Here is a 27,708-nt window from a genome sequence, read left to right as displayed (position 1 = left end):
GAATTTACCCAGTGGATTGAGGCCTGGGAGAGTCACCCCAGTGCAAAGGGAGATCCTGTGGTGGGGCAGTCGCTCCTGTGCCACTCCCCTCTGTGTCGTAACGGGCGTGGCTGGAGGAAAGGGGCAGGCCAGCAACACTCGGCACTATCCCTACTGCAGTTTTGCCAATACAGCCTGTTAGAGCATCCTCTGAGTGAGAACCAGCTGTGCATTCAGCGGCCCCAGAGTCGGGAGCGCAGCGCTGAGCCGGAGGAAAGCCATGGCAGGCGAGCCTGCTGACACAGGTGCAGGGCCAGGCCTAGCTAAGCTCTTCTGTGGCACCTGGCACTAGACAGGGCCCTTTCTGATGCCAGATTGGAAACTGGATTAGCAGTTCTTACTGCGGGCTCTGCTTAGCATAAATTCCCCCCTGATTTGAAAGCAAAGAGACTCCAAGCTAAGGTTGCCCACTTTGTTATCAGTGCAAAGCTCTGATTTGAAAGCTAAGAGACTCCAAGCTAAGGTTGCCCACTTTGTTATCAGTGCACTTCACAGCACCTAGTTATTGTACGGTGCTGCATGGTAGGCAATACCGACATGCTGTGGGTGGGGTGAAGAGCGAAGTATCATCTGAACCTTGTCCTTGTCCTTTGTTGGATTCATGATTTCTTTGCTGTCCGTCACTATAGCCCGGATGAACCTAGGGCCTGATCCAGTGGCCACTGGCGTCCGTGGGATCAGCTCCGTTGACTCTAATGGGCTTTGGATCAGAGCAAAGCCATTGGACAAGGTGCGCAACTTTCAGCCAATGCCCGTGAAGTCCATAGGCGGGGGCCCGTGCTTAGCTCCCAGCATGTCTCCCTGTTACCACTGCTCTGCTGAGCAGGGCTTGGCATTGCACGGTGAACCGGCCCTCTCCACCAGGGCAGTGGGGAGTGACTAACCTTGCCCGCCTAGCTCCACGTTTAATTAATGGATTGAATGAAGCACCTTTTTGGAACGAGCTAATAAAGGAAGTGTAATTTAATTACCTTCTGATCCATGTTGTTCATTGAAGTGGGAATATGTGAAAGCAATTTGTAGATTATTTCTCTCTAGTAATCAGACATGGGGCTAGGGGTTTATTTGACTGGAAAGAATTAAATACCATAACTGCAGGCGTATTTAACTACTTGTTTGCTTAAATAAAACAATGCCGCGATTAGAAGGTAATCCACCTTAACTTTGCTGGCTGGGCTGATTCTGCATCTAGATACCAGGTGTTTTGCCTTCTGTGTCCTCTTGCTCAGTAGATGTTCTTTCACAGCATGCAAATAGTGCATTTACTGGGCCAAATTCAGGACAGATGTAAGCAGACACTGCTCTATTAGTGGAGTGGTGCCCACTTCTACCAGGCCTGGATTTGGGTCTCTAACTTCAGGGTAGCTCTAAATAGCAGAGATGCATGCAAGCATTGTTGTAAGTTCTGCTTTGGAACCTGACTTTGGAACCACCTCGCTCTGGGTGAGAAGCAGCTGACGAAAACTTGTTGAGTGATTCCCTGGTTTGCTGAGCTGTGTTCGGCTGCGTCTCATGAGATCAGTTACCATAGTGTGGTTCTGCTGTAGCTAACAATATCCAACATGTGGTTAAGGTCCATGAAATGTAATCTGGAGCATTGAGCACACACTAGAGGAAGGATGCAGATGAGAAATACTAGTGAAGACGTACAGCACATTGTATTCAAGGTTAGTCATCCCTGCTCTGGTTTGGCATGATGAGGGACTCTGACCCCAGTGCTTCTCCTGCCCCATCAGCACCTCTCAGCCTTGAAGACTGGAGCCCCCAAAAAGCCGCCAGCTGAATGGAGTCACGAAGCCGGCACAGGAGAGCCAAGGTTCCAACATCATGACCTTTGTGCAGGTCACCTTGCCTTGATGCACCATCTCCATGGAGACCTTGCTGAACAACACCGGCACTTTGGTCAGGATTGCTTTGTGGCGCCACGGTCCCGTTCAGCACTCTCTCTCTCTCCTCTGGGTGTGGGGAGAGGGCATTTCTCCTCTCCGCCCCTCCCCTGGCTGGGTGCTGCTTCTGTTTGCTCCGCGTTCTCCTCACAGCCTTGCTTTCAGGTCAGAGCTATGCTGGTCTGGGGCAGGTGGGCTCCATCAGAGATGCATGTGTGGGCCCCCCCCCCGCCACCTTGCCAGGTTTGGGGTGGGGGAGGATTCCGTTCCCCCACCCCGAGCCTGATGCACGCCCCTTGAGAATGATCCATTTACATGGGCATTGCAAGAGGCATGTGGGGAGGGGCACAGGCCCGTAGGAAAGATCTTACCAGACTCTGTTTGGTGACAGACTCAATAATTGTCCCCCACAGGGACCTAGCCCCTTTTATCCACTGCTCTGGGTCTCCCAGCACCCTAGTTAGGCAGGGATGTGCTCTCACCTCGTGGTACAGGGGCGCAGACTGAGGGGCAGAGAGAATGGGGTGACCTCGCCCAGGGTCACATAGCAAAGTCCTGTCACAAGGACAGGGGGATGTTCCGTCACTTTAAAAGGTGGCAAATTCAACACTGATAAAAGGCACTACTTTTCCACACAATGCTTAGACTGTGGAGCTCACCGCTAGGGGAAGTGGCCGAAGCCAAGAACTTAGCTTGGGGATGGACTTTTGTGTGGCTAACAAGACTATCCAGCGTTCTAATTAACACTAAACATTTTGGAAGGGCTGTAAAACCTGCTGCTTCACGCTCACCAACCTCTAACTATTCGCACTCAGGCTGAGAGCTAATGTGGGGCAGTTTATCTCACATCTGCTACTGTGGGGTTCTTACACCTTTGTCTGAAGCTTCTGGTACTGGCCACTGTCCGAGACGGACACTGAACTAGATGGACCTTGGCAATTCCTGTGTTCCTATGCCTTGCCAAAGGCGGGAATAGCTTCCAGAGTTCCCGAATGGGTGCTCTAACCACACGTCCTGCCTTTAAAGTAAAGGGAGATCATGGACAACGTAAAAAAATCCCTCCACATGAGACCTGACTTGACTGTTTTGCAAACCATCCAAAATCTAGTTCTGGGTTTCTGCATGTGGCAGAATTCCCTCGGCACTGTTTGTCATTCACGCCCATCATACTTTATTTTAAACACTGTTATTGTTCCTGTGATGACTGTTTTGTGCATGTTGGTTTGTTAACTGATCTCCAGAATTGTGCATTGCATCTTGAGTAGGGAGGACCAGGTTTGCTGCTCATTTGCTCTGGTGGCATAAAACAACCTGAAAGTGTGTGGAAAAGGCCGCCCCTCCCCCCATGGATGCAGCCTGTGCAGGCATTTCCCTGTTTGGTGTAAGGGCTCTATCTGTACCCCATCCCCAGGCCCTGGCATAGAGAAGTGACCTGGGGTATGACCAGAGGGCACTACACTGTGGCTGTTCTGAGCCTCCCAGGCTGATAAAGAGCCTTGGGGAGCAGTGCACAAGTTAGAGCACCCCTGAGGCTTTGTGCCCTGCATGGGAAGCACCAAGGTGGCTTGAAACCACCAGCCAAGCACAGGAGTGGAATAACTGGGGATCAGGCTCAGGATTTTCCAAAAAGAGTCCACTAAAATATTATTTGTGTGTGTGTGTGAGAGAGAGAGAATATTAATAACATCCAGCTCTTCTCACTAATACTTCTCAAAGCGCTTTGCAATGGAGGTCAGTATCATTATCCCCATTTTACAGGTGGGGAAACTGAGGCAGAGGGCGGGAAAGTGACTTGCCCAAGGTCACCAGCAGAGCTGGGACTAGAACGCAGGTTTGCAGGGTCCCACGCCAGTGCGCTACCCACTAGGCTGCATTGACCATCTGTAGCCATCATGGAGCATCTCAGCACTGCAGGGGACTGACTGGCCAGGACACTTAGTCAAACCCTAATCCCGCAGCTGTGGAATTTCTCTCAATGGTATTGCGGTGGCTGCTGCAGTGAAGTAGGGAACAGCTGACAGAAACGAGAGAGACAGAGATGGACAGAGAGAAATTCACGGTGAGGATCTTAAAGTCCTGGCATGATAAGAAATGTTTAGCTCAGGAATGATAACCCAGGTAGTAAGCTGGTCTCTCTGCCATCAGAGCAGATATTGAGAGCTGCCCAAGGGAATCAGGTGCCCAAAGCCTACTGAAAATGAAGGCAGTGATTTTATTGTGACGCTCACACTTCGGTGTTTTTTTTTCCTTAAAGCCTCACCTCCTGGAGTCCCGTGATTATGTGAGACTTGCTTTCATTTTAAAAATCTAATCCTCATAGTGATGGAGGGCTTGAACATTTTTTTTTGGAGATATCCCATCTCCTAGAACTGGAAGGGACCTTGAAAGGTCATCGAGTCCAGCCCCCTGCCTTCACTAGCAGGACCAAGTACTTGATTTTGCCCCAGATCCCCAAGTGGCCCCCTCAAGGATTGAACTCACAACCCTGGGTTTAGCAGGCCAATGCTCAAACCACTGAGCTATCCCTCCCCCCCATGTGACCTCCTAAGGCTCTAAACGCAGCAGGAAAAGCAAAAGGATCCAAAACAGATCATTTTAAATAGCGTGTGATTTTTTAAGTCAATCTCATGATTTCACTGATGTCAATGGGGCTAGGGGTGCGACTTACTGCTCACCAGTGTGAACAAGGGGCTTGCAGTCGGCCCTGCCTCCTGTGAAGCATCCAGGAAAGAAGTTGGACCACTGAACCCGGAGGATGGGGTGGAGATTAAAGATAATCCAGGCATAGCCCAACACCTAAACAAATACTTTGTCTCAGTTTTTAATCAGGGTAATGAGGAGCTCAGGGGTAGTGGCAGGGCGGCTAATGGAAATGAGGATTTGGAAGTAGAACTTACTTCCAAGGTGGAAGTCAAACTCAAGCAGTTTAGTGGGACCAAATCAGGGGGCCTGGATAATCTCCATCCAAGAATATGAAAGGAACTGGCACATGAAATGACAAGCCCAATAGCAAGGATTTTTAATGAATCCATAGAATCATAAAATATCAGGGTTGGAAGGGACCTCAAGAGGTCATCTAGTCCAACCCCCTGCTCAAAGCAGGACCAATTTCCAACTAAATCATCCCAGCCAGGGCTTTGTCAAGCCAGGCCTTAAAAACCTCCAAGGAAGGAGATTCCACCATCTCCCTAGGTAATGCATTCCAGTGCTTCACCACCCTCCTAGTGAAATAGTGTTTCCTAATATCCAACCTGGACCTCCCCCACTGCAACTTGAGACCATTGCTCCTTGTTCTGTCATCTGCCACCACTGAGAACAGCCGAGCTCCATCCTCTTTGGAACCCCCCTTCAGGTAGTTGAAGGCTGCTATCAAATCCCCCCTCATTCTTCTCTTCTGGAGACTAAACAATCCCAGTTCCCTCAGTCTCTCCTCATAAGTCATGTGCTCCAGCCTCCTAATCATTTTTGTTGCCCTCCGCTGGACTCTTTCCAATTTTTTCCACATCCTTCTTGTAGTGTGGGGCCCAAAACTGGACACAGTATTCCAGATGAGGCCTCACCAATGTCGAATAAAGGGGAACGATCACGTTCCTCGATCTGCTGGCAATGCCCCTACTTATACAGCCCAAAATGCCGTTAGCCTTCTTGGCAACAAGAGCACACTGTTGACTCATATCCAGCTTCTCATCCACTGTGACCCCTAGGTCTTTTTCTGCAGAACTGCTACCAAGCCATTCGGTCCCTAGTCTGTAGCAGTGCATGGGATTCTTCCGTCCTAAGTGCAGGTCTCTGCACTTGTCCTTGTTGAACCTCATCAGGTTTTTTTTGGCCCAATCCTCTAATTTGTCTAGGTCCCTCTGTATCCGATCCCTACCCTCTAGTGTATCTACCACACCTCCTAGTTTAGTGTCATCTGCAAACTTGCTGAGAGTGCAGTCCACACCATCCTCCAGATCATTAATAAAGATATTAAACAAAACCGGCCCCAGGACCGACCCTTGGGGCACTCCGCTTGAAACCGGCTGCCAACTAGACATGGAGCCATTGATCACTACCCGTTGAGACCGACGATCTAGCCAGCTTTCTATACACCTTACAGTCCATTCATCCAGCCCATACTTAAGCCCATAAACACGGGGTTGTACCCTATGACTGGAGAATTGCTAATATAGTTCCTATTTTTATGAAAGGGGAAAAAAGTGCTCGAGGAAACTACAGGCCTGTTAGTTTGACCTCAGCTGTATGCAAGGTCTTGGAACAAATGGAAAGAGAGAGTAGTTAAGGACATAGAGGTAAAGGGTAATTGGGATAAAATACAACATGATTTTACAAAAGGTAGATTGTGCCATCCCAGTCTGATCTCCTTCTTTGAAAAAATAACTTTTTAGACAAAGGAAATGCAGTAGATCTAATCTCCCTGGATTTCAGGAGGGCATTTGATACAGTTCCACATGGGAAATATTAGTTAAATTGGAGACGATGGGGGTGAATATGAGAATCCAACGGTGGATAAGGAACTGGTTAAAGGGGAGACTATAATGAGTCATGCTGAAAGGTGAACTGTCCGGCTTGGCAGGAAGGTTACCAGTGGAGTTCCTCTGGGATCGGTCTTGGGACCAGTCTTTCATTCATGAACAAAACATGGGAATGTGCTAATAAAATTTGCAGATGACCATGAAAACTGGAGTAATGGAAATGGGATGAAAGTTGTTAGTTCAAAGTGCAAGGTCATGCACTTAGGGATTAACAACAAGAATTTTTGCTATAAACTGAGGACGTATCAGTTGGAAGCAACTGAGGAGGAGAAAGACCTGAGTATAATGGATGACTATGAGCCGCCAATGTGATGCGGTTGTGAAAAAGGCTAATGCAATCCTAGGATGCCTCAGGCGAGGTATTTCCAGTAGAGACAGGGAAGTGTTAGTACTGTTGTACAAGGCACTGGTGAAACTTCATCTGGAATAGTATGTGCAGTTCTGGTCTCCCATGTTTAAGAAAGATGAATGCAATTGGAACAGGTGCAGAGAGAGGCTACTAGGATGATCCAAGGAGTGGAAAACCTACCTCATGAGAGGAGACTTGAAGGGCTTGGCTTGTTTAGCCTAACCAAAAGAAGGCTGAGGGGAGATACGATTGTTCCCTACAAATACATCAGAGGGATAAACAGTGAGGGGGAATTATTTAAGTTAAGCGCCTTGTTGACAAGAACATATGGCTATAAACTGGCCATCAACAAGTTTAGGCTTGAAATTAGATGAAGGTTTCTAACCATCAGAGGAGTGAAGTTCTGGAACAGCCTTCCAAGGGGAGCAAAGGGGGTGGGGGGAACTGGCTTCAAGACTGAGCTTGAGAAGTTTATGGAGGGGATGGTATGATGAGACTGCCTACAATGGCATGTGGCCCATCGGTGACTGCTAGCAGCAAATATTCCCAACGGCCAGAGATGGACACTAGAGGAGGAGGGCTCTGAGTTACTACCGAGAATTCTTTTCCAGGTGTCTGCCTGGTGGGTCTCACCGACATGTTCAAGGTTCAACTGATCACCACATTTGGGGTCAGGAAGGATTTTTTCCCCCGGGTCAGATTGGCAGAGACCCTGGGGATTTTTCACCTTCCTCTGCAGCATGGGGCAGGGGTCACTTGCTGGTTTGAACTAGAACAAATGGTGGGTTCTCTGTAACTTGAAGTCTTTACCTGAGGAGGTTGTGAAGGCTAGGACTATAACAGCGTTTAAAAGAGAACTGGATACATTAATGGAGGTTAAGTCCATTAATGGCTATTAGCCAGGATGGGTAAGGAATGGTGTCCCTAGCCTCTGTTTGTCAGGGGGTGGAGCTGGACAGCAGGAGAGAGATCACTTGATCATTACCTGTTAGGTTCACTCCTCTGGGGCACCTGGCATTGGCCATTGTCGGTAGACAGGATACTGGGCTAGATGGACCTTTGGTCTGACCCAGTACGGCCGTTCTTATGTTCTTAAATGATGATTTGAGGAGTTCAGTAACTCAGCCAGAGGTCGGGTCTGTTACAGGAGGGGGTGGGTGAGGTTCTGTGGCCTGCGATGGAGGTCAGGAGGTCGTACTAGATGAACATGATGGTCTCTTCCGGCCTTAAAGTCTGTGAATCTAATGAACTTTTTGGCATCATACCACAGAACACGATATTACTAGTAGTTGAAGGCCAGGGGAGTTTTCCATGCACCAGGGACTCTTGAGGTGGCAGAAGGTTAAAGCTATGCTTTTCCTACGAGGTTCCTTCTTCAGACACAAACTAACTAAAATTGCTTTTCCTCTGCCCTGTAGATCATCATGCTGAAGAATGACATTCACCACTGCAAAGCATCAGGGATATTTCTGCGCTTGGCAGCTGGAGGTCTGATTGCAGACAATAACATCCATTCAAACTGTGAGGCGGGGGTGGATATCCGGAAGGGAGCCAACCCTCTGATACTGGTAGGTACATTCCCTCTGCCTGGATCTGTCTGAAGCTCCTTCTTTTTTGGGGCCAGACATTCCTGTCTGAACTGCCCTGGAGAGTCTCCCTGACCTTTAAGGAAGGATTTTGGCTTCTTGCCCCAAGTCTAACCTTTTTGGGTTCTTAATTAGTGAATTCTGCCTCAAAATAATCTGCTTGATTCAGAGGGCCTCCTGTTGGACAAGCGTATTTCATTTGACATTGAAATGGTGACTCAAGGCAAACAGGCTATTTAAATAATCCCCAAATGTCACCTACCTTGCAGTTGCTATGCTTAGGGAAAGAGCAATTACCTACAGGGTATCAGGGCATTCTCCTCGTTCCAAATAGCATATCAAATGGACATTGAAATATAGCAATGAAGTCACCTGTGCAGTCATGTTGTAAATCATGCAGTCGTGATAAATTGCCCCTTGCACTTTGGATCAGCTCACCTGCCCTCTGCCCACCGTTCCATCTGCCCTGGGGTTTAAATCTCTGAGCAGCAGCCACCAGTGGGGGGGAAAAACCCCAACCAGCCCCAATAATGTGTCCTCTTGCCCTTCTGATGTGGAATTTCCTCCCTAAGTTGCCGCGTGCCAACTTCCAGGATGGGCAGTATTGTTATTATTTATTAAATGTTCTTACAGTCGCACCCAAAGGTCTAAGTCGTGACTGGGACCTCATTGTGCCGGGTGCTGTACAAACACTGCTTCCAATCTGAATTACCTCCCCAAGGCTGCGCTGGCCCAAGCCCCAGGATGGGAAATATTCAGCCCTGCGCCAGAGTCAGGTTTAAAGTCCAATATTTTGCAACTCTGCAGCACTCCCATTGCTCTCAGCTGGGGAGAAGGCAATTCCCATTGCTCTCAGCGGGAGCTGTGGGGCACTGAGCATTTTTGAAAATCTATCCTATAGCGCTTCTGTCCTTCCGCCCCTCACCCCGTCTGCCCCGGGATTGGCTTAGATTGGGCTCCTATCTTGTCTGTCAGCACTCTGTAACCACTCCCTTGGTTACGGGGAGCACTTAGATGACATAACGAGCTGAGTTGACGCTGGACCAAAGCAGGCTGACCTGGGCTGTGTTCCAGGGCTGCCAAGAAATATGATGTTCTTGCGTAGAGCCCGGAGAGATCTTTATGTGGAGGAAACTGGAAGACTGAGCGTGACACACTCGCCATCCTTGCTCTAAGCTTGCTCATCAAGCTCTGTTTACCCCTCTGTTTCTGTCCCCTGAAAAAGCTGGTCCCGGTTGCGGTAAAGGCAGCGTGTCGCCATTTGAGTGCACCTACCAGGACATCCGCATGCGTCGGGATTAAGTGTCGGCCCCATGTATGTGTGTGAGAAGCATGGAGGTGTATCACTCCACACACAGATCATGCCCGCCACGGACAAAACAAAATCCTTTCCATTTCAGCTGTACAGGACTCCTCTCTCCAGCAGCCGGGAGAGCTCCTGGGAGAGATGGAGCTTTCACTTCCATGGTGCTGCCCCCAATTCATATAGATTCATAGATTCTAGGACTGGAAGGGACCTCGAGAGATCATTGAGTCCAGTCCCCTGCTCTCATGGCAGGACCAAATACTGTCTAGACCATCCCTGATAGACATTTATCTAACCTACTCTTAAATATCTCCAGAGATGGAGATTCCACAACCTCCCTAGGCAATTTATTCCAGTGTTTAACCACCCTGACAGTTAGGAACTTTTTCCTAATGTCCAACCTAAACCTTCCTTGCTGCAGTTTAAGCCCATTGCTTCTTGTTCTATCCTTAGAGGCTAAGGTGAACAAGTTTTCTCCCTCCTCCTTATGATACCCTTTTAGATACCTGAAAACTGCTATCATGTCCCCTCTCAGTCTTCTCTTTTCCAAACTAAACAAACCCAATTCTTTCAGCCTTCCTTCATAGGTCATGTTCTCAAGACCTTTAGTCATTCTTGTTGCGCTTCTCTGGCCCCTCTCCAATTTCTCCACATCTTTCTTGAAATGCGGTGCCCAGAACTGGACACAATACTCCAGCTGAGGCCTAACCAGAGCAGAGTAGAGCGGAAGAATGACTTCTCGTGTCTTGCTCACAACACACCCGTTAATACATCCCAGAATCATGTTTGCTTTTTTTGCAACAGCATCACCCTGTTGACTCATATTTCGCTTGTGGGCTATATTAGGGCTGACCAATGTTTTTTTTCCTCCTCTGCTGGCTGTTTGGTGATGATCGACCTCTACCAAGCAGGCACATCACAGAGAGACACTGCCCAGCATGGCACCCTAGTTGGGTGTCCTCAGGCACGCCAGGGATTGAATGGGGATGAAGACCTCCGGCCCCAGACCTATCCAGGGTCAGGACCCATTGGCAGGGCAGGGTGGGGATGGCTGCAGTGCTGCTGTAGCAGCTGGGTACATAGAGGAGGGACTCCAGTCATGCCAGGGTTGTAGATCCAGCATCTATTTAATAGGCAACAGGTTTAACACAAACAAGAGGAAGTGCTTTTTTTTTTTAACCTGTGGAACTCATTGCCAGGGGATGTTGTGAAGGCCAAAAGTATAACTGGGCTCAAAAAAGAATTAGATATGTTCCTGGAGGATAGGTCTATCGAGGGCTATTAGCCAAGATGGTCAGGGATGTAACCCCATGCTCTGGCTGTCCGTGGCCTGTGATTGCCAGAAGCGGGGCATGGGAGATGGGGCGGATCACTCAATGATTGCCTGTTCTGTTCATTCCCTCTGGGGCACCTGGCATTGGCCATTGTCAGAGGCAGGATGCTGGCTAGATGGACATTGGTCTGACCCAGTGTGGCAGCTTTAAAGTTATTTCAGTGCGCACTAAATTCATGCAGGAAAATTAAAAGTGGAACAAGACTTTGGTCCATTAAAGGGGTTTCTGGTTTTGTGACCCCTCCTGGCAACTGGGTCTATTGTCCACATCCCTCCATACAAGCTGCCCATCTCCCTCCTGCAATCTCCTGTCGTGTACTCGTCTGAGTGATCTCTCCTCTGTTTTGCCTTTATTCTCTCCGCATGTGCATAAATGAAACCGCAGTGTAATAAGATACACAGTGGCCTTCGCTCAGGCATCGTTGTCCTTGGCAACGGAAAAGGCATCATCCGTAGCAATCAGATCTACGGGAATAAAGAAGCTGGCATTTACATTCTGTATAATGGGAACCCCATTGTGAGGTATGTTATTAAGCAATGACCTCTCTCGCTCCCTCCTTTCATGTTTGTCTCCCCCCCCGCCCCCCCGGTATGTTTTTCATGTAGTAACCTCCGTCCCCAGGTGAGGAGCAGAAATATCACTGTCATGGGGGCTTTTCTGTGGCTGCCTCTGTGCCCCAACACCTCCCATGTGCTGTTCTCTAATGCTGACCTTTGATTTCAAAGGGAACCGGGCTTTGCCAGCGCTGTGTTGTTCAGAGCAGGTGGCCACTGGACTCAGAGTCGGGGTAATGAAGCAATCGATCTTTAGACAAGTCATTGCCATTCTGGTTTGTCTTCCTGCTGAAAATCCTCCTAGCACCTTATTTCTTTTGGAGTTTGCTGACTACAGCCGATCCGTTGGAACAGGAGTGTCAGAGCCTGGCAGGTTTCCTTCAGACTAGCAGAATTCAGCTGACTTCATTCTTTGGCTGTGGTTCTCCGTGAACTCTTCCTACATGCGGCACAAAGCTCCTGGTGAGGAGGGGGACAGCATGTGCTGTTTTCCAGGGTGTCTCCTGGCTACATAGAGCAGGGATTGGATCATGTGCTAATCCATGCTGAGACTGATCCAGACTCAGTGTACAATCACCCCAAGCATGTCATAGACTCCCCAAGGCCAGAAGGAACTGCTGTGATCATCTTGTCTGACACTGAACATGTTCTAAAGCCTCTGCGTGTCCATCCCCCTCTGCCCGCTCATGCACACCTTACCTGGCAACCCTATCGTGAAATCACAGCAGATGGGTAGTTTTAATCATTGATGCTGGAATTGAAAAGTGAGCTCTGGCCCCTTCCCCTCAGGAGAGTTATCCTTTTAGACTTGATAAATGGATGGCCTGTCACCTTTAGGTCATATCCTGCCTTAGAATTGTGCACGCAACTCCGCTGGCATGGGAAGCAGAATGTTTCCCCTGAGGGCAAGGCATGGAGCCTGCAGGGCACTGCCACCTGGACAGATGGTTTCATGGTGTGGGAGTGAGAGGGTGCACTCCCCTGGTGCAGGTGACCCACGTTAAGCAAAGAGGCTCCCCCCCTTAATCTTGACCTTGCTGCTCTCCCTGGTAAGAAGCATTTCAATGCCTAGTGCGTTCCAAGGAAGGGCGGGGGATAGATCTATACTCTGCACCTGCCAGAGTCAATGGGCATCAGGCAGCAAAAGGGCATGGCTTAATAGTACGTGCTAGCCGCCTCTCCTGAGGAGAAACGGAAAGCCATGCAGCTCTTCGAGTCCTCTTCTCCTCTGATTTTAGTTCAGAGGTTTGCCCTGGTCATTTTGGTCAGAAATGGCCCTGCCCCTTGCTGTTGGGATGGTTGCTTGCTGCCCTCCCACCCCAGACATGGCTGCATTTAGTAGTATTATTTGTATTGCAGAAGAACCTAGAGATCCTAACTGAGATCAGGGCCCCACACCGAGTGGGAGATGGTCCCTGCCCTGCGGAGCTTACAGTCCAAGTAAACGAAGGAACAGTGATCTTCCCAGGTGTAGAAGTCAGGAACAGAGGCAAAGAGAAACAAGTAACATGTCCAGCATCTCACACGCACATACTGTAGCAGGATCAGGAAATGAATGCAGCTCACCTGCGTCTGAATCTATTGCCCTAATCATTAGGGAGCCCTTCCTCTCATTCTGTTCCTATATAGGGACCAGCGCTTGTAAAGCATGTTGGGGTGAAAATGGCTGTATCAACATACAATATTAGAACACAAAATGTTGTGAAGTAAGCTGCCACATTCCCTTCATTTGCCTCACCTCCCACCCCCCCATGATGCTCTTTTGTTTGACTTTTAAGTAATTTGGGTTTTGTATTTTAAATAGTAATAACCATACTGTGCACTTAGATGAAGTAACTTTTATCCTGAAGGAGCCCAAATTGCATCACAAGTCTATTAAAGCCACTTCAGCCACTGTTGAAATGCAGCCTCCTCTGGGGTGGAATCTAGGATGGAATGCAGCCAGCATGTAACGGCTCACAGCAACAGTTTAGGCAAGGAGGGAAGAAAAATATTATGTGGAATTGTAACTGCAAGGGATGTGTAGTAGGCAGAATGTGATTATTCTTGCTAAGAATATGTATAATTAAGCCCAAATCTTGCAGTCCTTATTTAAGTAAAACTCCCACTAACTTCTCATTAGTCCACATTCTGTGCTGAGTGCAGAGCTGAAAGTATTCTTGTAAGCTACTTGTAAAAAGGCTTAAATATCAGTTGCAGAACCACTTGTTCCAGGATGGGAGCTAGGGTTGGCAAGTGCAAGACCGATTTACTGTGCTGTAAAACACCAGGGTCAAGAGGGGGTCTCTTTTATAAAGGATTATGGAAGTGCTCCATCAGACAAGTAGCAATTTCTAAAACGGACCGGCCTTCATGATGATGTGGCTAATGAGTCTGGAGAAAGACAGGCTGAAGAGCAAATGATTAGTTGTGTAGCTTTCGTTCTCTCCCTAGTCAGTGTCACTGGCAGGTTGCCGAAGCAAGTTATAATCAAGAGTAATCAAGATCAGTTTTTGATGCAAGAGAGGAGGAAAGGGAACGAAGAGGCAGGGATAATTTACTCTCGGGTTCCAGTAGGGGAAGAAATTTTATTCTGCACAAGACAGTATTGCTAGCCCAATCGTTACTGAGCAGGCCATGGGAATTTAAAAGAACCCTTGCCTTCGCTCCGCTACCAGTCGCATGCCTGATTCCCCCCGGCATTCAGAAGCCCCCTTGTTCCTTCCAACCACATCATTCTGTGCTGCTCTCACAACGCCGTGGGACAAGGAGCCTTCCGTGGCTATTGCTAAAACCGAACCCGCTGCCCCGGCTCTATCCCTGTTGTGACTCTAAATATGCAGAGAATAGGGATCACTATGCCAGTAATTGACTGAGTTAGAGGCATAAGCCTGTCTTCCAAACCTTTTAACTGTCCTGTCCGGCTGCCTGTAATTCAGACCGATAACTTCCAGATGTTAGGTTTGTAGCCAAAGCTCCTAGGCGCTGAACTGCCATTGATTTTGATGCCCTTAGGCCCCTCGGCACTTTTTAAAGTCCCACTAGGTACGTGTGTGCCTCTTTGGTGCCTAAATACCTTTAAAAATCTGGCCCTTAGTGAGCCTATCTTCCATTTTCCAAAGCACTTAAGTCAGGACTTAGGCTTCGAAGTTCTTAACGCAGTGGGGTAGCTCTGTTTCCCTTCTCGGGCACTGAATCGTATGTGGACAATAGGACGTAGATGTCGTGGTCCCAGGCTGCACCTTTAAAAATACCCTCATGTCTGAGCTTTGGATTTCGGCATAGCAGGGAAATGTGACTGTTAGACAGCCAGAGGGTTACCCCTTTGGACATCTGAATGTCATTTGGATGCATCTCCCGGGGCAAGATTTTGGAAATTCTTCTCAACAGCAACGGTGACTCCCACGAAATGTCAAATGCACAGCGAATGCGGGTACTGTATCTTCAGCTTTTCAGTTCTTTGTGCGTTGCTCTCTGTGTTTCTGTTGTAGTCATGGAACAAGGTTGGCTTCCTCTGGCTGTCAAAGCTGAGCTGTGCTGCCTAGACATTAAGTGTAATTGAGCCTGGAGCGACTGCTTTGAATTCAAGCGGTGCAGTCATGAGCACAGGAACTTCCCTGTGCACATGCAGAAAACGGGAGGGCGGTGCCCCAGGCAATGCTGCTGTCAGGTGCCCAAGGGCAGGGACAGTCCTTCATTTCCAGTTGTCCTCGATGCCTCATCTGTACTTGGAGAAATACTGTTCCGTGCGTGCAATCTGATGCCCACTTTTAGAGAAAATAGCCCTGGCCCCCTTGATTCCAGTCACTAGCCTGCTCAGTGATGCAGCCCAGATGGAACAAAGCACATTAAACATCTCCCTAGAGCCCCCAGCGGGTTATTCTCTGGTGAGTTTCTGGTTGTGGCTTGGATTTCTGTACTGGGTCCAGTGCTGATTTTCATCACTCTTGCTGGATGGGCACTGAGGCAGGTCCTGTGTGAGGTTCTGTAGTCAGTAGATAGATTTTCCTTTTTGCGAACTCAAGGCTAAATTGTACGGGTTGAGCACAGTCCTTTGTACGGGCTGCTGCACCAGCACAGTGCCCCTGAGAGTAGCAGAGGGTTCTGTGCTTCCCAGAGGATCCCTTCTCTGCTAAGGAAGGGAACAGGTTTACTTCAGTGGTGCAACCTACTCCTCACACAGACCAGCTCTGCTGCACGTGAGGGTATGCAGAGTCCTGGCTATGCCTGCCTACTCCGACCTTCCCCTCTCCCTTCCCCATAAGCTCCCACCAGGGGAAGGCCCCACTGACTGCAGAAACCATGATTCTGGGCAGCCCTTGTTCATGCTGCCCAAAGTAAGGAGTGGGGGTTTGAAAGAGTTCTAAAAGAGCTGACTGACCATGAGCTCCCAGTGCAACACTGTGGCCAAAAGAGCTAATGTGATCCTGGGATGCATAAACCGGGGAATCTTGAGTCGGAGCAGAGAGATTTTTACCTCTATTTTTGGCACTGGTGCAACCTCTACTGAAATGCCGTGTCCAGTGCTGGTTCCCACAAGTTAAGAAGGATGTTGCTAAACTGGAGAGGGTTTGGAGAAGAGCCATGTGAATGAATAAAAGACTAGAAAACCTGCCTTCTAGTGATAGACTTAACTCAGTCTATTTAGCTTAACAGAAATAAGGCGAAAGGGTGACTTGATATAAGTACCTACATGGGGAACGAATATTTAATAATGGGCTCTCCAGTCTAGCAGAGAAAAGTGTAACGTCATCCAATGGCTGGAAGTTGAAGCTAGACAAATTCAGGTTGGAAATCAGGCATAATTTTGTTTTTAACAGTGAGAGCGGTTAACCGTTGGAACAACTCACCAAGGGCCGTGGTGGATTCTCCATCCCTGACCATTTTTCGATTCAGTTTGGCTGTTTTTCTAAGAGCCCTGCTTAGAATTATTGTGGGGCAGGTCTCTGGCCTGCGCGATGCACGAGGTCAGGCTAGACGAGCATGATGGTCCCTTTTGGCCTAGGAACCTCTGGGGTGCTCTCTGCTGCCTGCCAGCTGGCTGTAGAGGGGCTAGCTACAATCTCAGGGCTTGTCTTCCCTGCAGAGTTAACTTGAGTTAAAACTCGAGTGTTGCCCCTAACCTGAGTCCCATCCACACACACACCCCTTGACTCAAGTGCAGTGGTGCTTTTCCCTCGAGTTGGCTGGTCCATCGGCTACAGCTTGAGTTAGCACAACTTGTCAGCTGCTAACAGGGCCACCCTGCAGCGTGGATGCAGGCTAGCTCCACTTGAGAGTTACAAGTCCTCCAGTGCCTTCCCATAATTCCTCCGGTATGCCCTGACCCGACAGACAGACACATTCTCCCACAATTTGCTGGGAAAGAGCCTGGCACGGCTCAGCAGAGCACCCCCCGAGTGAGGAGCCCGCAGCTCCAGTGTTCTCTCGCGGCCAGGCTGTTCTCAGTCGAGCGAGGCTAACTGGAGAGGAGTTGCTTTAGTGCGGCTGACTCGCGCTAACTCTGCGGTGAAGACAGACCCTCGGGTGTCGGAGGGGAGACCATTAATACACCACTGTAAAGCTTGTAGTTGCTCACAGTAGATCATATGCCATGCTGGAGATGAAGTAACCCTTTCCCGTTCCACAGCATTGCCAAAGGCCTCACCCATCTTCTCTGGCTGCAAGCGGAGGTTCTTTTCATCCTGGATGATGACCCGTCGCTGCTAGGAGACTATGGGATTTTGGCCCTGGTGGGGGATCCATAATCACACTGGTGTGCAGGTGCTCCAGGATGTCATGCTGCTGATATCCGTGCGAAGAGGCCCTCGGGTGAGAATGTGTGTTCCCTATGTCACAGGGCGGGGTTCCCCCCCCGGAGTCCTCGCAGCAAACAGGCTTCACGCACTCCCGCGTAGGTCCAACGCTGTGTGCGTCATTCCTAATGTGCTACAGCCCGGCGCATAAAGCTTCTTACCTTCTCCCTCGGTGCAGGGGGAGAGATCTCATCGCTCGGTGATCCGGGGCGTCTCTGGACCTTCCTCCCAGCCTCCCTTGTCTTGCGTTTAACTGGGGGGAGGGATAGCTCAGTGGTTTGAGCATTGCCCTGCTAAACCCAGGGTTGTGAGTTCAATCCTTGAGGGGGCCACTTAGGGATCTGGGGCAAAATCAGTACTTGGTCCTGCTAGTGAAGGCAGGGGGCTGGACTTGATGACCTTTCAAGATCCCTTCCGGTTCTAGGAGATGGGATGGGATATCTCCATAATTTAACTGCCCCCCACTGACAAGCTGCATCTCCTGGGCAACTGTTTAATCGTCCAGTCCGTAATTGATTGTCTCCTCAGTCTGGCCCATGTGGGGGGTGCTTGGGAAGTGCAGTGACAAGTCAGCCTTGGGTGACTCACAACCTACCAGCCCCTTGTTGGGACTTACTGGTACAGCAACCAGGGGCCTTGGCTTTCCCAGAGCGTTTCCCCTGGCTAGAGTGAAACGATCCCCAGGGGAACGATTCTTTTTGCGTCGCCTGCATTCAATCTCCCTTCCTGAGCTGAGCTTGCTCTGCGGACTCGGAGGAGAAGGGGATATTGATAAAGCAGTGGTAGCACACGCCGATGTGTTTGCCGGTCAACGATGTGATACGGCACTGGTGTATTTCAAAGTGCGATCCACTGAGTTCATAACAACCCGGCCAGGGCAGCCCAGGCGGATGAAAGAAGCCCGTTGGCGGTGCAGTGCAGTTTCACAGGTACTGAGTTCTTGGCAAATGCTGCGGGTACATCACAAGCTCCGAGTGCTGCTAATTATGTTCTACCTCCGGCTGTTCTGCCAGGAAGCCCACGTGCTGATCCTGTGTGCAAATGAGAATGGAAGGGCTCTGCTTCTGTGGCTGCCTCCCAGCTCCACTCCCCAGCCCCTCTCCAACAGGGCTGATCCACCGTCCCTGCAAACAGCCAGCCAGAAGCCCTTGCCTCCCCCTGGATGGGGAACGCTACCCTCAGTTTAAACCCTGTTGCCACTGAATAACCCCAATCATTAGCACCTCCTTGCAGCAGAGAGTTCTGTAGATCTCTGCTCCTTCCCCTTCTCCTTGCTTGCCTGTCCCTGTGCTCTCCCTACCAGAGAGGGGATTGTCTTGAGCTTTCTGGCAAGACTCAGAGTTTTCCAGCCAATGACCACTCTGTGTCTCAGTTTCCCCACCTGTAAAATAGGAGTAATAGTCACCTCTGCAAATTGCTTTGCAATCCTCCGAAAGTAGGCACTGTCAGTGCAAAGGGTAAGCAGTTGCACAGGAACCAGCCATCTGTTTTCATACAAAACTCCCATTAACCCCAGTGACTTTGTTTGTTTGTTTATTATAGTTGTATTTCTGTAGCAGCTAGAGGGCTGACCCCCCCGCCCCTTGTGCTAGACACTGTACAGACATTTACCAAAGAGACAATCTTTGCCCTACAGAGCTTGTAATCTAAGGCCTGGTCCCCACTAAGCCCCCACTTCGGACTAAGGTACGCAAATTCAGCTACGTTAATAACGTAGCTGAATTCGAAGTACCTTAGTCCGAACTTACCGCGGGTCCAGACGCGGCAGGCAGGCTCCCCCGTCAATGCCGCGTACTCCTCTCGCCGAGCTGGAGTACCGGCGTCGACGGCAAGCACTTCCGGGATCGATCCGGGATCAATTTATCGCGTCTTAACCAGACGCGATAAATCGATCCCAGAACATCAATTGCCTGCCGCCGGATCCTCCGGTAAGTGAAGACGTACCCTTAGTGTAAGGCAAGAGACATGGAACCATGGCAGGCCATGACCCATTAGTATAAAGACACAAGGTGCTGCCCGATCTTTGTCACGGAGCCTGCACCAGGAGGTCGTCAATAAGCAGCAGCAATGGTTTTAAACTATACTATCACGCTGCAAAACAAAACGTTGGGGTGTAGTTAGTTTCTCCAGTGCATTTTGAAGTGCGTTATACCCGTGAATGAGCTGCTATTGTTCTAAATGTTTGCACTGCCTCACTGAATTGGGGCAGAACTGAAGATGCATTTTTGGAAAGTTAACGGAATTAAATAGTTGGGTGGATGTGTGTGTGCGTATTTGTGGGTGGGCGGAGGTGTGGTACTTTCTCCCTTTGTTGTGTGGCAGCAGCTCTCTATATAAATAGCTATTTCTAAATATTGCGTCTTTTGTGAGTACTGCATTGTATTTCAGGGACACAGAGATCCTAATGCATAATGCTGTAATATTATTAAGGCAGTTTTCTCAACACACACTAGTAATAGAGAAAATGCGGCTGCTTCTCTGTATAGTACAAATACAATTGCAAATAGAAGTAAATGAACGCATGCTGTGAGCATGCACAAACTGAGATATTCAATATATAATGGCCAAATGCCTATATGATCATTCAGCGCTTCCTGTGGTCTTGGACTGTCCGTTATAAAACACCGCCCATTTGGGGTGTAGAGGACCCTAATAATTTTTGGCCCAAATCCTCATAGATATTTAAATCAATGGAAATCAGGAGCCTGCAAACCTCTGAGGATCTGGGCCTTTGAACTCCCCATATTGCCTGTTGCTTGAGCACAGTCCACGAACGGAGACGGTGCACTGCACGCTGACGTATCCCAAATGTTGACCACTCATTTATTTACAGTGAGAATAGGCGGGCTAAAACTGCAGCGTGTTGCCTTTTATGCCCAACGTTGCGAAGATGTGAGACGTAGGGCCCTTTATTCTCGTGAGTAATCCTTGCTCGTGCAAGGGGTCCTGTTGAAATCATTGGGACAGTGTGGGATCAGACTGCAATTACTTTTCCAACAAACAGCTCCATGTTTTTTACCCTTTGGCTTGCCTCACTCCTCTTTATGACACAGCAAACTGAAAATAATTGAAGTGCAACTTATTGAGCCAAAATCCACCCTTACTTACCCCTGTGCAACCACAGGAGTGTAAATGACAGTAAGATTTGTCCCCCTGTTCCAGAATAAACAGACATCTTGGGTACGTCTATACTTATCTCTGGGTTCGGCGGTAAGCAATCGATCTTCTGGGATCGATTTATCGCGTCTTGTCTAGACTCGATAAATCGATCCCGGAAGTGCTCGCCGTTGACGCCGGTACTCCTGATCTGCGAGAGGGGTACATGCAGTCGACAGGGGAGCCTGCCTGCTGCGTATGGACCCCCGGTAAGTACCTTGTATTTCGAACTAAGGTACTTTGACTTCAGCTACGTTATTCACGTGGCTGAAGTTGCGTATCTTAGTTTGAACTGGGGGGTTAGTGTGGACCAGCCCTTAGTTCGAACTGGGGGGTTAGTGTGGACCAGCCCCTTGTCCTGTGGTACTTCTGAGCCAAAATATCTGACTTTTATTTTTGCTTTGAAATAAAATGTGCACATTATGCTTTGATGCATCAGGCCAGTTTTTTGCCAACTGGGACGAACCCATGTGGCTTCACTTGAATTGCTGTGGATTTGCATTGGAAAGCAGAATCTGGCCTATGTTTTCAGTTTACTTTGCCTTCAATTGACGCATTGATGTGCATTATGGAGGTTCTGTCTGCATTGTGCTAATGGAGGATCATACCATTTGATGCCCGTTACTCAGGTTTGGGGGATATATTTATGAAAATCCGTGAGTGGAGAGCATTTTTCAAACCTGCTGTTTCCTAATTTTGTGGGTTCTTCTTTATGTTTTATAACAAGTATATTAGTGGGACTTGCAATATGATGTACATATCCAAGAATAGCTGTCTCTAATCATAGAATCATAGAATCTCAGGGTTGGAAGGGACCTCAGGAGGTCATCTAGTCCAACCCCCTGCTCAAAGCAGGACCAATCCCCAGACAGATTTAGGGTTGCTTCTGTTGCTTTGTATTTCAGCATGTTTTCCCCATTTGACTGGCATTACAATTCATATTTTGAACCACATGAAAGCTATCCAAACACCTGCAGCTCCATTGTCTTATCAGTTCTGCATATATCTTCTCCTCTGTCTATTTTTCCCTGGTTACACATGACCATTTTATTGTCACTACAAAGCCTGATGCATTCTCATTAAAGAAGAAAAGGAAATGAACTGCAGCCTAGAGCCAATCAACCCGGGCAGCACTTCGAACAGAAGCGCTCTCTGCTGGGTAATGAGTAAAGGATATAAGGGCTATTACATCGGTTCATTTAACCCAGAAAGTCTAGTTAGGGCAAATCTGTGCGTGATTAACATATAATAAAAAGAGCAACCACGTTGGCAGCTAACTTTTTCCTTTCTTTCTACTCTAGTGGGAACCATATATTCCAGGGGCTTGCAGCTGGTATAGCAGTGAATGAGAATGGAAAAGGCCAAATCACAGGTATATAATTTAAAAGCAGCTTTGTTATGCATGATAGACGATGTTTTCTAATGGGCGTCAAGCTTCTCAGTCATATTTAGACGCATCTTTCTTGCAAAGTTATTTTTGTTTTAGACTCAGTGGCTGGGTGCAGACGCCATTGGAATCAACCTGAGACTTAGATCATCGGCCCATATGCCAATAAGTGTGTCTTTTCTGTATTGTTTCGCTGGAATCATTGCGCTCTCCTCGGCGGCGTTTGTTCGTAGAGCGGTGCTATGGAAGCAGCACCCGGATCAAGTGTATTTTTACTCATCCAGTATTTGGTTTTCATGGCGAGCTTGAGTCGTCAACGTTGTTCTGCCTCAGCGGCATCCCCTAGCAATTGTTCTGCTGAACATAGACGTGGGAAGGAGGAAGGCTAATTACGTAGAACTAGTGATACAACTAAGTGCAATTAAGCTACTGAATACACTGCTGCCCTCCGTTTGCAGTTACAGACAGTAATTAGACTTAATTGAATCTTTTCTGTTGTTCCATAGGACAAGATGATAATTGTTGCCCTATTTTCCATCATAAAAAAAAGTAAATACAGGCCCATCACTATGGATTTTTAAAAAAAAGATAATAGCTGAATGTCTCCCAAGAGACAGGGCAGGATAAATACGCACTAGACCACAGACGATCGTAATAGTGTGGCTTGCGCTAAAATTAAATCTTTTCTTTTGTTTCAAAAGACAGCAGCCTTTTTAAACAGCAGTAATCTGCTTCTGCTGTAATCACCTGTCCTGTCTCCAGCCATTGTTCTTCTTGCATCTCCTTTTCCTGTACTGGTGCTCTGTTGAGCTGGGATCCGGCCCCTCTGTGATTGGGTAAAGAACGATGCTTGTCCAGGGCCAATCCAGTAAAACTCCCGTTACCTTCGCCAAGAGCAAATTCAGGACAGTTCTATGGGATGATTTGCAAACAAAAAGAGGTGAAATTTGCTAAGTCAATGGTGGGTGGAATCCTGGTTCCATTATAGTCATTTTGCTGTTGACTTCAGGATAGAATTCGATGTGTTTTGTGAATCTACTCAGTTCAGCTGTAGGTGCATCATTTCCCCACTTCCCCAGCTGGGTTCTTCTGCCCCTGTTACAAACAGGGACTTTGCTTTTCAGCTTCCTTGGGGGGGAATGAGGACTTCCCAGCAGCGTGTGTGACTGTCAGATGAGTAATTGTTTAGCAGTTACGCCCTGGGGGTGGACGGTGCATGGGAATGCAGCATAGCCTCCCTTCTTTCAGTGGGGATCTCGGATGATTTTTTTTTTCTCTTCTGCTCTGTTAGAAAACGTCATTCGTGAGAACCAGTGGGGAGGGGCAGACATCCGGCGCGGGGGTGACCCCGTCCTCAGAAGCAACCTGATCTGCTGTGGCTACTCGGATGGAGTGGTGGTGGGAGAGAGAGGCAAGGGGCTGATTGAAGGAAACACCATTTATGGTAAGAAGCCAAAAATGTGGAAAATGCCTTGAGCTCTCCACGTCCTACTGTGCTGTCCCCCACCTTTTGCTTAATCAAGGGTCCTGTGCAGCTTTAGAGTTGGGTTCCATGCTGAGCAAGGGCAGGGGAGGTGGGCAGGAAGTCAGTTATGGCTCCCTGATTCTCTGCCCCAGCACAAGTGCCAACTGGCTGTGGTCCCCAAGGGCCAATACCCTAGCTGGGGATAGCCACTCCTCCTTCCCTCTCCCTGTCCCTAACACAGCCCTTGTGCCAGGGGAGGGATCCCTGGTGATGGGGGGAGCTGGTGTGTGTCCACTGGACTCCTTTACATCGGGGGAATCCATGCTGGGGAACTTGCAGCCAATCTCCACTCCCTTTGTCCTGCCTTGGTCTCGCATTCTGTGGATTACCCAGACCAGTAAGAGGTTCTGTCATTACCTTCAGGAGCCTTGGTGCTCTGAAAGTTCCTCGACACCAGTAGCCAGCCCGCAATCACAAGGTATCACCCCGGCTTTCACCAGCCTAGCTTCTCCTGGCAGGTTGTTGTCAACAGCCCTTCCGGTCCCATCTCCTCAAACCCGGCCTGCCCTAGTTCTCAATTACCAGACCCTTGGCTTGTTCCCCTCTGGTTCATCGTCTGTGCAGCCCTCCTCCTGTTATCAGCTCGCTTCGGCACAGACGCTCCACGCAGTTTGTGCAACAGAGACCTGCTTGGGGTGAAAAACAGTAACTGGAAGGGTTCTGAGAGGTGGAGCCTAGGTTGACGGAAGAATTCTTCTGTTCATCTAGCGCTGTCTACACCAGGGGTTAGGTCGGCGTAGCTACATTTCTCAGGGTGTGGGTTTTTAATATCCCTGAGAGACATAGCTAGGCCAGTGTATGTTTCCAGTATAGACCAGCCCTTAGTTCCAGAACACTGGGGTTTTCTTTGCAGCTTTGAGCTGTTTCCGTTTGCTTGGATGGTTCCTGGTTGTTTTTTTCCTGGGCTGGACAATGGCTAGGTGCTTGGGGCCGCCCTCGTCTGGTTGTGAGGTGCTGCTGAAGTTGCGCCACATTTACAACTAGTTTTCCACATGCATTCATAACTGTAACCATAATGACTGTTCAGGTCAGTGTATCACAAGCTTTCATAAAGATCTTATGTGATATTCTTCCATTGTACAATAACACAGCATGCAATCAGTTGGTTTAACTGCTTATTTGGGGGAAGGGTAAATCTTTTTGTTCTCCCCTTGGGGTGTCGAAACCCTGATTGTCATGCTTAGAGCCTGCCATCAGGGGGTGGATTGGACAGGGAATCTGTCCCTTTATGTATAATGTATCTTTAGGGATAGGTGTGTACTGCAGGGGCTGCAAAACAGCCGCTAATGGCCATCTCTCACCTCGCACCAGTGCTGCTGCCTTCACGTCTCAAGCCTTGGGAATACTTCTCAAGGAAGAGTCCCTGGCCACACAAAGCTGAGAGCTGTGGTCCAGTCGGGCAACAGTTAGCCTGTTTTGGGCTATAGGAGGTCCAGAAACGAGTGTTATCTGGGATCAGTGGTGGGAATGATAGGAGGACATACGGATTAATAGGAGAAGAGGGGAATTCAAATGAGAACAGCGGGTCCCTTTAGGTGAAAGAAAAAGGGAGAGAGTAAATATGCTCTGGCTTGTTAGTTGCATTTTTAAAATTAAATGCTCAGGTTGGAGCAATAAATAAATCCCAGTTTCACAGGATCAAAATGAAACGGCTGCATATGTGAAAAGCTGTTGGAACCCCCAGCGTGGGCTCCTGTGCCTTGCACCCAGTATGTACGGCCTGACCCAAAGCCCTTTGAAGTCCGTGGGAGTCATTGTGTTGACTGCAGTGTGCATTGGATTGGTCCCTTACTGAGGAGGGAGGCAAGAGGTGGAGCAGGAATGAGGGCTGAAGAGACAGGAAAGGAGGAGAAAAGACAACAAGCCTCTAACTGGGGAGCGCAGGGTGATAGTTTCCTATTTTTAGTAGGTTTATTATTCCAATAATGCCCCCTGTGATGTATGTGCGTTATTAATAGCAAGCTCTTATCTAGCACTTTCCATTAGCAGGTCTCAAAGTGCTTTACAAAGGAAGTGAGAATCATTATTCCCCTTTTACAGATAGGGAAACTGAGGCACGGCGACAGGAAGTGACTTCCCCCAGGTCATCCAGCAGGCCACTGGCAGAGCTGGGGATAGAACCCAAGACTCCTGAGTCCTAGTCCAGTGCCAAGATCATGCTGCCTCACTGACTGTGTAATCCCACAGTGAGATTATTTAGCGTGCTATGTGACTGTTTGACTACAGTAGAAGTAAAGGGATGTGATTAGGAAAAGGAAAATCTAGGCTGAATCCTTGGAAAAACTCCCCTCTGGAGGCTGTAGTATGATCTCGCTGGGGCAGTGGTGGAAGATGCATTCCCTGAGACTTTCAAAACCTTACTAGAAAATACGCCAAAGGAAATATCCATTCACCAGCAGCGGAAGGGCACGAAACTTAATAGGTCTTTCCCCATTCTGGTTTCTAGGCTGCAGGATGAATGCTAAAGCAGCCGTTCCAATATGCATACTTGGTGCTGATGCCATGAGAGGGAATTAGAAGCCTCTATATGCTGTGGTGGGGGCAGAAAAGCAATAAGGAGAAAGGGAGGTTGGTTATCTGGTGTAGAGGGTCCTTTGCAAGCAGAACTTGGACCGATAGGCGCTGAATTTTATTTTTCCTGGTGGATGCTCCACCCCAAGGCCCCACCCCACCCCACCCCACTCCCTCCTTTGAGGCCGCGTCTTCGCTCCATCTCTTCCTGTCCCTGCTCTGCCCCCTCCCTTAAAGCCCCGGCCTCACTCTGCGTCTTCCTGTCCCCACTCCACCCTCTCCCGAGGCCCCATGCCAGCTGCCGAACAGCTGAGTTGCAGCCCAGCTGAACAGCTGTGGCTGGTGGGTGTTGATCACCCCCACTATTTTTTTCCATGGGTGCTTGAGCGCTGGAGCACCCATGGAGTCGGTGCCTATGCCTGATTCTCTCCTCACTTGTAGCCGTGTAAATCAGGAGCAACCCCAGTGAAATCAGGGAAGTTACACTGGTATAAAATTAATGAACCACAGGTGGTTCACCAGCCTGGAAGCAGCCTAATGAGTGGCGCTGTGGTTCACCAGCAAATGTAAACGCAATCTGACAAGCCAGAGAAGGCACGTCAGACTGGCAGTGCCAGCAGGAATCTGAAACATACTTCTTGAGTTGAAGAAGGTACTAAGCAGGGGTCATCTAACTGGCAGAGCTATTCCGGCGAAGGCCCTGTAGTGTAAACAAGACCTGCATGAACCATGTTTTGGGGCCATTAATTTCCCTTGTTTCTTGAGGAAGAGGTGTTAGTGAGGGGGCAGGATTGGAGGACACCTGTGGGAGGGGGTTGATTTGCCGCTTTAGCTACCAGCTCTGCCCTCCTCCTGGCCCCACCATGCCCCCTGTAGGGCGGGAAGGGCCCTGGGAAGAAAGGAGGGTGGTAACTGATGGGCCGTGAGGAGCACATCCACCAGCTGGAGGCAGCAAGAGGAATAGCAGGGAGCCCCAGACTTTGTATCTACTTCGGGGAGCTAGTGCAAAGTCAGGGGCTCTGCACAGCCCTCTGCAGTACAGGAGTGCTGTTGATGTGTGGAATGGCCCATTCAGTGAGGTGCGCTCAGATGAATTAGGATGCTCCAAAGACACACTAGCTCTGGGTGGTGTGAAATGACCCATTCAGCTCAGTTGGGAGTTCCCCTCCACCTCAGTTTCAGTTGTGGAATATCACTGTTCAAGGTAATCTCCCTATGCATGTCCGTTTTAGAGCAACTGGAATATTACAATTTTCTTCCTATTGGGGAAGAATATACCCCTGAACCAAATTATTCCAAACTTGCACCATTGGCCCTGTTGTGGCATACGAATATCCTAGATGATCTCATCATGCATGTGGATTTTAGAGTACTTTGAAAATTAAAAGAAGCTCCTAATGCAGTGGGAGGACATGTATTGTAAGCAAGCACATTTATTTATTCGTAAGGTAAAAGCATTAAAAGATAAAACATTAAAAACAATGAAAGAACCTACACGCATGATAAAAAGCTTACCAGAGGTCACCCCAACTTCCACCTCAGGCTCTGGGAGCTGTCAATACTTCAAAACCCACCAATGGGTTTTCCTCGGGGTTACAAGTTCAGAACTGCCCCACATTCAGAACCAGAACTACCATGAATAGTTCAGTCATTCTTTATACAACTTGGGCCTTGGATCATGGCTGCTTGTAACAGGTGATCAGCAGACAATGGCCTTCTCCTCAGGGCACAGCTTCCAAAGGCTGGATTTTCGCATAGCTGGAGGT

At 48.8% G+C, this 27,708-nt stretch overlaps 1 protein-coding gene across 4 annotated transcripts in view; it reads left to right on the top strand.

Moving 5' to 3' along the window:
• FBXO10 (F-box protein 10) overlaps positions 1-27,708 on the top strand; it is a 63,393-nt gene that overhangs the window by 24,501 nt on the left and 11,184 nt on the right. For all 4 annotated transcript variants that reach the window (XM_054032898.1, XM_054032897.1, XM_054032895.1 and 1 more), the window contains 4 exons: positions 8,228-8,377; positions 11,420-11,556; positions 21,821-21,891; positions 23,198-23,350. In XM_054032898.1, the coding sequence (XP_053888873.1) occupies positions 8,228-8,377; positions 11,420-11,556; positions 21,821-21,891; positions 23,198-23,350 (511 nt within the window). The remainder of the gene's footprint in view (positions 1-8,227; positions 8,378-11,419; positions 11,557-21,820; positions 21,892-23,197; positions 23,351-27,708) is intronic.

This window comes from Malaclemys terrapin, chromosome 6 (genome assembly GCF_027887155.1).
Source record: "Malaclemys terrapin pileata isolate rMalTer1 chromosome 6, rMalTer1.hap1, whole genome shotgun sequence".
Taxonomy (NCBI): Eukaryota; Metazoa; Chordata; order Testudines; family Emydidae; genus Malaclemys; species Malaclemys terrapin.
Note: the sequence above shows the minus strand (reverse complement) of the source record. Positions and strands in the feature narration are given on the sequence as shown.